General features: G+C 44.9%; 1 protein-coding gene across 1 annotated transcript in view; it reads left to right on the top strand.

Moving 5' to 3' along the window:
• The window catches only part of arhgap22 (Rho GTPase activating protein 22), a 12571-nt gene extending 11891 nt beyond the window's left edge, over positions 1-680 (top strand). Inside the window, exon 11 of the mRNA XM_063192089.1 lies at positions 1-680. This exon is cut by the window's left edge and continues 74 nt beyond it. Coding sequence (XP_063048159.1) covers positions 1-680 — 680 coding nt within the window.
• The last annotated feature ends 12053 nt before the right edge of the window (positions 681-12733 follow it).

Raw genomic sequence — 12733 nt, 5'->3', positions numbered from 1 at the left:
GAGATGGAGGAGGAGGGGGAGGAGGCAGCTGGCTGATGAACGGCCTGTCCTCGCTACGCAACCACCGCCGCACCTCCTCCGGGGAGCGCGTGCCGGTCCGAGACCCCGCCCACAGCCACGCCCACCACCGCCTCTCCACCTACGACAACGTCAGCCTGCCCGGCCCGGCCCCCTCTCTGAGCGTGCCCAGTGTGTCCTCCTCGCTAAGCCCCGCCTCTTCCTGCGAGATGGGCCTGCCGCACGGCGCCCACGCCACGACGACAGGCGTATCGCCCGGCAACGCAGCGCACACGCCCGGCACGCCCGACAGCAGCCGGGGGTACGTGTGTGTGAGCGGCCGCCACACGCCCGAGAGCATGTGTGTCAGCGGACGGAACACCCCGGAGAGTGTGTGTATGAGCGGGAGGAACACGCCCGACAGTGTGTGTGCCAGAGAGGAGGCCGCCGCCACCACTGCTGCTGCTGCTGCTGCTCTGGAGTGTGTGAACACAGGAGGGGCGGAGACCAAGCAGGAGGCCAGCCAACCAGAAGGGAGCGAAGGAGACCAGGTTGACCAATCAGAGAGGAGAGAGGGCCGGCCGCTAGAAGGAGCGAGCGAAGGGGAGCGAGAGGCAGTGGCAGAACTCAGAGCCGAACTGAAGAAACTCAAGATGTCGTACGAGACACGGATACACACGTGAGTACACACATACAGTACAAACCACTAGTGTTGCCAACTATAATCGATTCGGCAATGCATTGCGATGCAGGGCAGGACAATTCAGTTATCCATTTGGCAAATGCCATAACCAATGCAGCATACTTTTTCAAGTTTCAAGTACTTCAGTGGGCTTTTCCCTAGCATATGAACTTTAAATTAAATGAAAGCATTTCAAAGCATTGAAAACTGCACGACACACAACACAACTGCAGGACACACAACAGCCAATAAAATATTGCTCAGTATCTGCCTGCTTTTATTGCCTTATGTTTAAAAAAAAGTCCCTTGCTTTCAGTGGAAATGTAATGGATTGCAATGCATCGTAGAATCGGACTGAATCAATTAGAATCTAATCGTTAGCTCCCGACTTATAATCCAATGAAAACTTGGGCAGTGCCAACGCACGGTACTACAAAACACACACACACACACACACACACACACACACACACACACACACACACACACACACACACACACACACACACACACACACACACACACACACACACAGGCTCACAAACCGTGACACACACGTGAGTACACAAATACAGTACAAAAATGATGATACAAATAATGTACCATTGTAATGTATAATATGTAAGGGTTAACGTTCGGCGAGAAGGTCGCTACCGTGGAATAGCAGCACGACAGAGAGAATCTTTAGACCCCGACGCGGAGCGGAGGGGTCTTGTTCTCTCTGAAGTGCTGCTATTCCACAAAGCGACCGACTCGCCGAAAGTTAACCCGCTTATTATATGGATATACTTAAATGATTCACACATGGCGGGGACATTTCTTTAGGCCTATTTAATGTTAAGTCTATTATAGTTTTTAATGTCAAAAGATTGTTGCTGCGCAAAACAAAACAGTGCCGTTGTGGAACACCGCTAGGCAACAGCTAGGTAGCCAGGACAACAGGTGTTGTCTATCACAGCAGCTGATTAGAGTCTTGTTGAAAAGTCGCTTTAGCAGTGAAAAGTCTTGTTGCCATTGACAGCGGTCTGTTATAGACCAACCCGTCCGTTATCGAAAATTATTATATGGTTGTGACGTCATCTGTCGAATGCTCCATTCATTTCAACGGGGCTCCCCAACGTTCGGACGTCTGTTATTTTTCGATAACGGACGGGTTGGTCTATAACAGACCGCTGTCAATGGCAACAAGACTTTTCACTGCTAAAGCGACTTTTCAACAATACTCTAATCAGCTGCTGTGATAGACAGCACCCGTTGTCCTGGCTACCGCTGTCAATGGCAACAAGACGTTCACTGCTAAAGCCACTGGCTTGTATACAAGTCAGTGGCTAAAGCGAATGTTTCATATCACTCCGCAGGGTGTCCGGTCTTTTGTCACTCTAATCAGCTGCTGTGATAGACAACACCTGTTGTCCTGGCTAGCCTACCTAGCTGTTGCCTAGTGTTCCACAACGGCACTGTTTTGTTTTGCGCAGCAACAATCTTAACATTAAATAGGTCTAAAGAAATGTCCCCGCATGTGTGAATCATTTAAGTATATCCATATAATAAGCGGGTTAACTTTCGGCGAGTCGGTCGCTTTGTGGAATAGCAGCACTTCAGCGCTCCGCGTCGGGGTCTAAAGATTCTCTCTGTCGTGCTGCTATTCCACGGTAGCGACCTTCTCGCCGAACGTTAACCCTTACATAACAGACGTGCGAACGTTGGGGAGCCCCGTTGAAATGAATGGAGCATTCGACCGATGACGTCACACCATATAATAACATATAATAATGCATGTGTTAGCATTAATGCATTAGCATTAGCATTTCATTGTACAAGACATCTCTACATGGGAAGGTTCTAACGTGTGTGTGTGTGTGTGTGTGTGTGTGTGTGTGTGTGTGTGTGTGTGTGTGTGTGTGTGTGTGTGTGTGTGTGTGTGTGTGTGTGTGTGTGTGTGTGCAGGCTGGAGGAGGGCAATTCATCTATGCGTGGGCGTGTCCAACGTCTGGAGGCGGAGTTAGAGGCAGAGCATAAGCGCGTTGCTATGCTACAGATCCGACTGAGGAATTCCGAGCGTGCCCAGAGCGATGCCGACCGCCGCAACCAGCTGCTGCAGACGGAGATGGAGGAGTTCTTTAACACACTGGGAGACCTCACACACACACACAAGATATGACAAACACACACATACACACATATACAGACATGCGCAGACATATTGACAAACACACACACACACACACACACACACACACATACACACATGCACAGGCATATTAACACACAAAGACACACAGAAAGTATGACGCACACACACACACACACATGTTACACACACATAGACATACACTCAAAATACCACACACACACATATACACTACATAAATATATGACACACATATGCACTACATAAAACACACACAAGACTTAAGAACCTCATACAGGGGACATACCACATACACACATGCACACACAGAGATGTCACACACATATGTGAATCACACACACACATGTTACACACACACTCACACACAGATGTCACAACCACACACACACACACACACACACACACACACACACACACACACACACACACACACACACACACACACACACAGACACACACACACACACAAATACAGTATATGTATATATACGCATCATATGATGTTTTGTTTATTTGATTTATTTATGGATATATTTATGGATGTTAACTTGCAGAATTCTTTACTTGAGAGACTTCTGGGCCAGTAATGACTGACAGGTGGCGTGGTGGCCCTTTGTCCCGCCTCTTGGCCACTCCTGGCCAATTCCAACGCTTCTGTAGCAAACCAAAGCATGTTAAACCCACCCCCCTTGACAGCCCCACCCAATGAGGACTCAGCCCCACCCTGACTCCTCCCACTACCTTCCTCCACTCGGCGACGGCCCTCCGGTCGTGACAGTGCCTTTGGACTCGCCCGGTTACCACGGCAACTCATCATGGCCTTGGGAGCCAATCACCTTACTCACCTCAGTGTTCCATGGCTCCCCATTGGTCAGTAGTGTTGTCCTCTACATCTCCAAGCCCAGGAACATCAGTGTCTTATTTATGTGTGAGTGTGTGTGTGTGTGTGTGTGTGTCACTGTGTATACAGCGTATGTGTATATGGATGTGTGTTCATGTCAGTGTGTGCATGTGTATTTGTCTGTCTGTATGCATGTGTGTGTGTGTGTGTGTGTTTGTACGGTAGGTGAAAAAAGGCTTTAAACTGGGCTGACACAATCACGTACACCTGGTGAGCTATTCCCATTGGTTACTCACGCACTGAGAGGGCCAATGAAATCACGCCACCTCTGTGATGTCACTTGAAGTTATTCGTAATGTACGGGGCTCCTCTTGAATGTAACAAGGGACTGCCAGTGTCATGTGAATTGACATGGACTCAGCACCCAATCTCCTGTGACAAAGGACATCTGCATCAAGGGACACTGGCCGACCTGTGTTCACGATTGTTCAAAACTGATCAAAATATTGCATTGTATAAGTACATGAGCGCTGCTCAGTACAAGTGATCTCTAGAATACCTTGTGTACCTTACGCGGTGAGGCTGAAGTGTATTCTGCCCTAAAAAGGAAAAGTGCAGTAATTATGCCAACGTTGAAACGGAGAATAATGGCTTCAAATCATTGGTGTTAAGTTGGATATTGCAGTTACTGCAAATTTAACATAGCGATATAGAAATTCGGACCCTAAGGCTTTGTCACAAGATGAAGGAGGTGTAATGACGACAATTTTCAGTCTAAATTCAATTTTGACAAAATATGAAGTTGCTGCACTTTGCCTTTGTCTTGCAGGATTGTTTAGAGATCCTCACTGCTGCAGCTGCTGCTAGTGATAAGCTGCGCGGTCAAGAACGCAGCAGCTATTTAGCTCAGTGGTTTTGTTCCTGTGTGCTCCCATGCCGAACTGCTGCTGTGATCGGGAGGTCGCGGGTTCAAGCCCCTAGTGTTCAAGTGAGGCACAAACGAGTTTGATCACAGTTAGACAAAAGTGAAAAAGAGATGTGATTAGTGTAGCCCCCTTAACGCACGGCGTTCCACCAACAGTACTGTTACTATTGCAGTAATGCAAAATTAATCTCTTGCTAATACTCCGCTCTGTAGTTGGCAGACTAAATTAATAGCTCGAAATTGTGACACTGTTTATGTAATTTTGTCTTGATTTTTTTTCTGCGGGGGACCTATCACAATCTGTAGCCGAGGGGCCTTGGGTCATCTTAATTCGTTCCTGTTCGTCACAAACACGGTGATGGGCCTTTTTCACGTCAGACAACTTCAACTCAATGCATTCGAAGTAGGAAAAGGTAGCACCCAGTGGTGTAGACAGAAACGTACACAAGTCAAGTCAAGTCAAGTTTATTGTCAATTTCTTTACATGCACTGGTCATACAAAGAATTTGAAATTGCGTTTCTTGCTCTCCCATGCTCTCACACCACTGTTTTTCTATGGAAACAGAAAATGGTGATCGACCGTTTGTACCTGCTTCGCAACAAAGCAGAACTTTTTGTTTGACGTAATTGTAAAAAAAAAAAAAGTCTAATTGACTGAATAGCCATGCGACCAGTAAATCTTAAAAAGGGCAGTAACCAGAAATATCTGGATGTGTCTTTCTTGTGTAACGATACAACTTTACCACCAGGAGGCAGCAGTAGTCAAGTGGGTGATGGATGAGTCTTAAAATACGTATGTAAACAATTTCTGCAGCCAAGTGTTCAAATGAGTCTGCGGTAGCGAAGTGGGTGTGAATCTTCAGAGGAATATTTTTGGTCCGTGTATCATCCGATCATTCAATTATTCCATTCAATCTGGCAAACGGAAAACGAAATAACCACTCCATACTTTGTTTTCCCGTTTTTCCATATGGCCAAAAATTGGAGAGTTAAGTTGATTTTCCTTTTCCCAACTCAAAACGGAACAAGTAATAAACGAGAAAACCAAAACGAAATAACAACTCTAATTTACGAGTATTGATCCCATTTCCCGCGGTGCTTTTCTGTTGCTCGCCTAAGTAAGACACGATAGAAGTGCACACGTGGCTGCCAAACGCGTTGCTTTACGCATTTCCCCAAGGCCTATAATCAGCCTGCTGATGCTCCTACTCCACAGAACATCTTTCTGTCCTACTGGTAGCCCCAATTATGTCGGTGCCTGTGGATGGTAAAGATAGCCTAACTCCTTTACGCACTGTAGGCCTACTGTGCCGGTCCAGTATGTCTACCCCATAACCTAATTGATAATGGTGACTATCCAATGGGCTATGGCTCTTTCCACTAGATCATTGTATTATTACAGATGGAATGAAGTTTTGACCATTGGTGCGTGAGTCGGAAGAAACCTTTCTTCAACTGCTTGGTACCGTCTACTGACAGCCTATTCCTGGGAACTGCTACCAGCGAGGTCTCCTCCACAGTTGAGGCGTATCTGGTAGCAGTTCCTAGGAATAGGCTATCAGCAGACGGTACCAGGAAGAAACGTTTGTTCCGACTCACGCACCAACGGTCAAAACTTAATTCCACCTGTAGTAGCCTAATACAATGATCAAGTGGAAAGGGGTCGTAGCCCATTGGATAGTCACCATTATTAATGAATATGGGTGTAGACATACTGGACCAGACACAGTACAGTCGGTGCGTAAAAGAGCTCGGCCAGTTCTTGACCTTTCTTGCCCAAACGCTCCCCTGACCTCCTCATACACTTGTCACCTGACCGCTTGACTGAACCCCGCTCGAGGTGGCATGGGGAAATCAAGAATCAGAAGAAGCATTCCTTCCCAGAGCAACGGAAAGCAAAGACCTTGTGCAGCCTACATCGCAACCCAGAGATAACTTTGCCGGCATAAAAAGCAAACTATTTATCTTTTTAAAAGGACTGGTTGAGGAAGGGGGTGCAAAAGCACCAAATGCATTAATATCCTCCCTTGCCGTCTATATTTTTAAATGACACTCCTTTTTAATGGCGAAAAATAGTCCTCTCATAATTGCCGCTTCAAATACAACACTAAAGCTACAAATTTGCACGTGACGTGAGCAAGCTGATGCGTCTCTGCGAGGACTGTGCAGGGTCGCGCTTCCACAAGACACCTAACTAAGAACATATTTAAGAACATAACTAAAACAACATGTCTCCAAGTTGTGCACTTTGGGCACTGTTTCATCCTATGCACTGAAACGTAGGAGACTGCCAGGATGTTTGCGAGCTCGCTGGAATACATTTTCGTGAGGCTCTGTGCATAGCGGACAACAAGCGCATGCACAGGCGCGCTTTTTGCCAGCCCCTCTCGCGCTGCATTGACAAGCACACAAAATAAACAGCTAGCCTACATCGCACATCGCCTTTACAAAGGCTGGCACGGTATTTGACTTATTCTATTAAATCGTATGCGTTTAATGTTCCAAAATCGTTTCAACAGTAGATGTTTCAACATACTTTAAAAAAGAAAGACACTATCCCTAACCCTAACCCTAACCCCACCCCTACTGTGGTCATGTTGCCAGCGCCCCCCAACGGCTCTCGAACGTCCCCAGGGGGGCGCTACCCACGACGAGAAACGCTAAGTTAGGCTATCTTTACCACCCACAGGGCACAGGCACCGACATAATAGGGCCTGTAGCAACCCAATGTAAGTAGGCTGCTGGATGTGAGTGCCCGGATATCCGCCCGAGTATTTGCATGCATTTGCATTCATTTCCGCCATCAGGAATGCTTTGCGGTACCACAGCTACCCTATGTGAGTCGCGCTGTGTCGACTGTCCCTTCTATAATATGATTGTAGCCTACCGTAACAACTCGGCCTCGGTCCCCGCGGCAAATATCCACCACACCACCACGGGTCCTCTGGTGTTGTGACCGTTTTAGGATCTTTTTTTCATATCCAATACTTGCACATTAAGAGTGACAATTCCATCATGGATGTTTAAACGAAATGTGTGAATGCAGTCCCACACCACCACGGGTCCTCTGGTGTTGTGACCGTTTTAGGATCTTTTTTTTCATATCCAATACAGAGTGACAATTCCATCATGGATGTTTAAACGATATGTGCGAATGCCAAACCATGCCATGTCATGAAGAACGTGCATCACATTATTTAAACAGCTCGTGTAAACGGTTATCCTGAGTGCCCGTGTCTTTTTTCAGATCGGAGGCTTGATTAGCAAAGATATGGGAGAGAAATTAGTTGTGCGTGCGCACACGTCTGCACAATATCCACCGGGCACGAAGTTACTGGCTCCAATATTTCAGCGTCCCGCTTGATTCTGTACTGAGCACAATCAAATGAATAGGCTATGTCTAAATTATAGGCTCTAGTCTCCAATGTGCCTAGTTTCACGTGTTGTTGGCATCAATCTGCACAAATGCCTATGCGGCATAACATTTCGAGGGCTACATTTAGACCGGGTAAAGTATCGAGCATGGTCTGTCCCTTCAATAATATTAAGAGTGTCCCGTAACAACTCGGTCTCGGCCCCCGCCGCAAGTATCCTCCACCACGAAGGTCCTCTGATGTTGTGACCGTTTTAGGATATTTTCATAGGCCTATAATACAGAAATAAGAGCGTGCGCGCGCGCCTCTGACTGTATCTAGACACGGAGGGAGAATGGCTCCAATATTTATATTCAGCGCCCAGTTTAATTCTGCACTGACACTTTTAAATGTTATGCCCAGATATTCTTTTAACTTGTTGGATATCCTGATATTGTGTTTCACTAATGTAAGGAGTAAAACTCAAACTCCAAACTTCCCGGGTGCTAGCTACATTTAGACTGGGTAAACTCGTGACTTTAATGCCTTCCGAAACGGGCTATTCCAGTGTCTATTTTAGACTATAGCCTTGTGCAAAACTTTTTATTTAACATTGCGAATGGGCAGGATGATTTGCTTAGACACGCACGTGCTTCAGAGCAGCTAGAACTGTGCAAGGTGACTGCTGCAGTTTTCAGCTCAGTCCTCCTGGATAATAAACACAATGCCGACGAGAAAGTAACGCCGTTATCTTTTGATGAATTCCCTTTGGGTGCCCGGTTGAGACAGTTTAATTTTCACACCCAAATCAATTCGGTTTTAAGTTATAATTTCATTGTATACTTTTTTATTATTATTTTGATGTCACAGGGCCTATTCTTTTGATTGGGAGATCAAGGAACTTTCTGGTGTCGCCGAAACGGCGATGTGCGGTGGGCTCTTTACGCACCTATGTCCCTTCCATCTTCAGTCAGACTCAAATCGGACCGAAATCAAGTAGCTGAGGTTAAACTGTCGTAAATACACGACCGAACGCGAGTAGCTGAGGTAAAATAGACGTAAATACTCGGGCGGATATCCGGGCACTCACATCCGGCAGCCTACTTACATTGGGTTGCTACAGGGCTACCAGTAGGACAGAAAGATGTTCTGTGGAGTAGCAGCATCAGCAGGCTGACTATGCCTCGGGGAAATGCGTAAAGCAGCGCGCTTGGCGGCCACTTGTGCACTAGGCCTACCGTGTCTTACTTCGGTGAGCAATAGAAAAGCACCAGGGGAAATGGGACCAATAATCGTAAATTAGAGTTGTTATTTCGTATTGGTTTTCTCGTTTATTGCTTGTTCTGTTTTGAGTTGGGAAAAGGAAAATCAACATAACTCCCCATTTTTTGGCCATATGGAAAAACGGGAAAACAAAATATGGAGTCGTTATTTCGTTTTCCGTTTGCCAGATTGAATGGAATAATTGAATGATCGGATGATACACGGACCATTTTTAAAGGTAGAATGTTCAATTTTAGTCACTTGTTTTCAAAATGTGTGTGCTGGTGCCCATTCAAAATGTTGATCTTTTCATGAACATTTACTTAGTAAATAAACAAAGTGCATCAAGTTTTGCCGCCAAACAGATGTCTATTACTGCTTATTCATTCAAAATGGCGGACAAGGAGAAGGTCCAGCTTTTCATGTATGTACAAGTGATATGAATAATTGATACTACGAATTGAAGGTGCTGGTAAATAAACATCAAACCGATAACACTTGATTGGGCAGCATACATTCAGGAAATAAAGTACTAAAAAAAGTTGCATATTCTACCTTTAATGAGTCTTTTCGGACCATGATAGGAATCTGAAATGGAATCTTTCGAGCACAGCGGGTGTGTGGTGAACCTTTAAAGTTAAATCTTTAATGAAATCTCTTTAACGACTCTTTCTAGACCTTTCATATGGGCGTGACGAGTCCTTATGTGGTACTGTTCTTTATGTGGTGGTGAGGCTTCATAGCAGTTATATGAATCTTTAAGTGAGACATTTCCAGATCGGTGGGTCTGTAAGAGATGCTTTTTCTATAGAACGTGCATACATGAGGAAGTAGAATGTGAAGGAGCTTATATGTAGTAGTGAATGTAGTGTTAATGTGACCGTTTGCAACCTTTTGACGTGTGTGCGTGCGTGCGTGCGTGTGTCTGTGTGTGTGTGTGTGTGTGTGTGTGTGTGTGTGTGTGTGTGTGTGTGTGTGTGTGTGTGTGTGTGTGTACATACTGTAGTTGTATAAAGTACTCTCACAAATGTAATTACTGTACAACACCAATGGTATGGTTTCAACTTTGTAATATCATGCTACAGTACTAGTGTTTTAATTACATCTGAAAGAGTACTTCTACTTTTTACAACTCTGTGTGTGTGTGTGTGAGTGTGTGTGTGCGTGTGCGTGTGTTTTTATTTCCAAAGGACACGCGTATTGATACTCTAGAATGTGAAGGCGCTTGTGGTAGTGAATGTAGTGTTTGGCTGTGGCCGCGTGTGACCTTGAGGGGTCATGAGGGTGAGAGGACAAAAGGTCACGGCTCGGCCACAACAAGGACAGTGTTTGTGCATCAGCTGATGAATCTCAGTCAATGTTCTTTCTTCAGCCGCAGATAAGTCTTTATTTATATCTTCTAGCAGGGGGAAACGTGTGTGTGTGTGTGTGTGTGTGTGTGTGTGCGTGTGAAATGCTTTTACTTTCACCTGTCAGCAGAAGGAAATTAAAGTTGACCAGAGTACATGCATCCATTACACCTGGAGTCCAGTCTCGTTTATTCACTACCAAAGGCACCGTCAGCTAAACATTGGTGGGGGGTACTCTACTGTATTTTATTCACCATCACATTGTTCAGGGCTGGATTGGTAATCTGGCATACAGGGCATTTGCCTGGTGGGCCGACAGTCCTCAGGGGCTGATGATTTTGTTTCCCTTTAGCTTTAGCTTTAGCTTTAACCCATTGATACATGATGTTGCGTTGCACAAGATTGGCCCTGGCGTCTGGAGCTGCATTACGCAACATTCAGGCTCATGAGATTTGAGACAACTTTATAAAAAATCTCTGTTTGTTTGAGATGAATAATGAACACATTATATTGAAAGATGAGGGTCTTAGCTTTTAAATGCAACTTAGTGCATACACAGTAAAAAAAGAACTGTTGTTTTTACGGAAAATTGCTGGCAGCAGTGGTTGCCAAAGTCTACCTTTAAACAAATAACGGTATATTTCCTTTTTACATTTTACGGTAAGATTATGGCAGCAGTGGTTGCCAAAGCCTACCGTTAAATAAATAACGGTATTATTTTTTTTACATTTTACGGTAAAATTATGGCAGCAGTGGTTTCCAAAACAGATTGGACAGATTATATTCAGGTGAGTTCAATTATAGAGTTACAATCAGACAACTGATTGGACTGATTATACTCAGGTGAGTCCAATTATAGAGTTGCAATCACAGACAACTGATTAGACTGATTCTACTCATTGGAGTCCAATAAACATCAACTTAATTAGATACCTAAATAAATGCCCAATTGCCAGATTGTCTAGTGCAGACAGGTGGACCAGTCTAGTATCATCAATGAAGGGTATGCAAATCCATTCTTTTTTTTTAAAAGGCCTGAAAATAACCTTAAGGAAAATGAAGGCCAAAGCTAGCGGGGCAAGCAAGCTAACAAACAAGCCCATTTAGCAAGCCACCATGCAGCCACCCTTACAACGTGACCTGCTAGCCGGGCCGGCCAGGTGAGGGCAGGCCAGCAGCCGGCCAGCCGGCCTTACAGCCAGCCAGCCAGGTAGCTAGCTAGCAACCAGTGAGCAGTACAATGCAACAGTCCCTGTTTAAATACATGTTCAAGTGAACCATGTGACCCGAGTGATGAAGCATTTGGCAGGTGCAGGCAGTAAGTTAATCATTGCATGACAGCCCTTAGCACTCAGGTGAGGTCAGGAATTGATTGATAGATTGATTTGGATGGGGTAGAATGACAGTTTCAAATAGACTGGGCTACTTCTAAGAGCTCAAGGGATTACTGTCCCAGGTAGACTTTTTCAGATTATACTAGCCTATAGGTATATTTTACACATTAAATGAGGCTAAACTGTAGGCTGTTACCGAAGAAATAATAAGTTACAGTGAATTACTGCAAAATGTGCAAACTGTTGCCATTTGCAGTCCTTAACTGTTGCACAGTTTATTCAGTTGCCAGCTTCATTGTTGTCAAATCTACAACGTGGAGGCACCTGGAGCCAAGCAGACAGGCAATATGTTTTCTGTGGAGTAATTAATATTCAATTAATTATAACCTCCATTGCTTTCTGTTGGGTAGGAGGAATGCAAAAAAAGATATTCTGAATTTTGAAGAGGTTTACCGTGTCAATTTGCCTCTCAATCGAAAACTCTGATGGCAAAGCCTCAAAGTCCAATAAGGGAAAAAATTATTGCGGTGGAGAATTTTTCGCAGGATGAACTACAACACATGCAGAGGGTTGTACTCTAAGTTAATACTCATTGATGGCTACTAATCAAATAGCGTGTTGACATCAAACTCTGCCTGTTACTCTGCCTGTTACAACCAGCCTATCAGTGGTTTGACAAGTTACACCTGGAACAAGTGCAATCACAAGAGATCTATTGGATTAAAGAGGACAAAAAGCCTAACACGACCAGAAAGAGCACCTACTTTTTGTAGTATACACAATGTGAAGAAAAGCAGAACAGAGTTTCTTGTCTGTTGGTTCACAATTTGGTTCACT

Source organism: Engraulis encrasicolus, chromosome 24, assembly GCF_034702125.1.
Source record: "Engraulis encrasicolus isolate BLACKSEA-1 chromosome 24, IST_EnEncr_1.0, whole genome shotgun sequence".
In the NCBI taxonomy this organism is placed as follows: domain Eukaryota; kingdom Metazoa; phylum Chordata; class Actinopteri; order Clupeiformes; family Engraulidae; genus Engraulis; species Engraulis encrasicolus.
The sequence above is the reverse complement of the archived record's forward strand: the minus strand, read 5'-3'. Positions and strand labels throughout refer to the sequence as shown.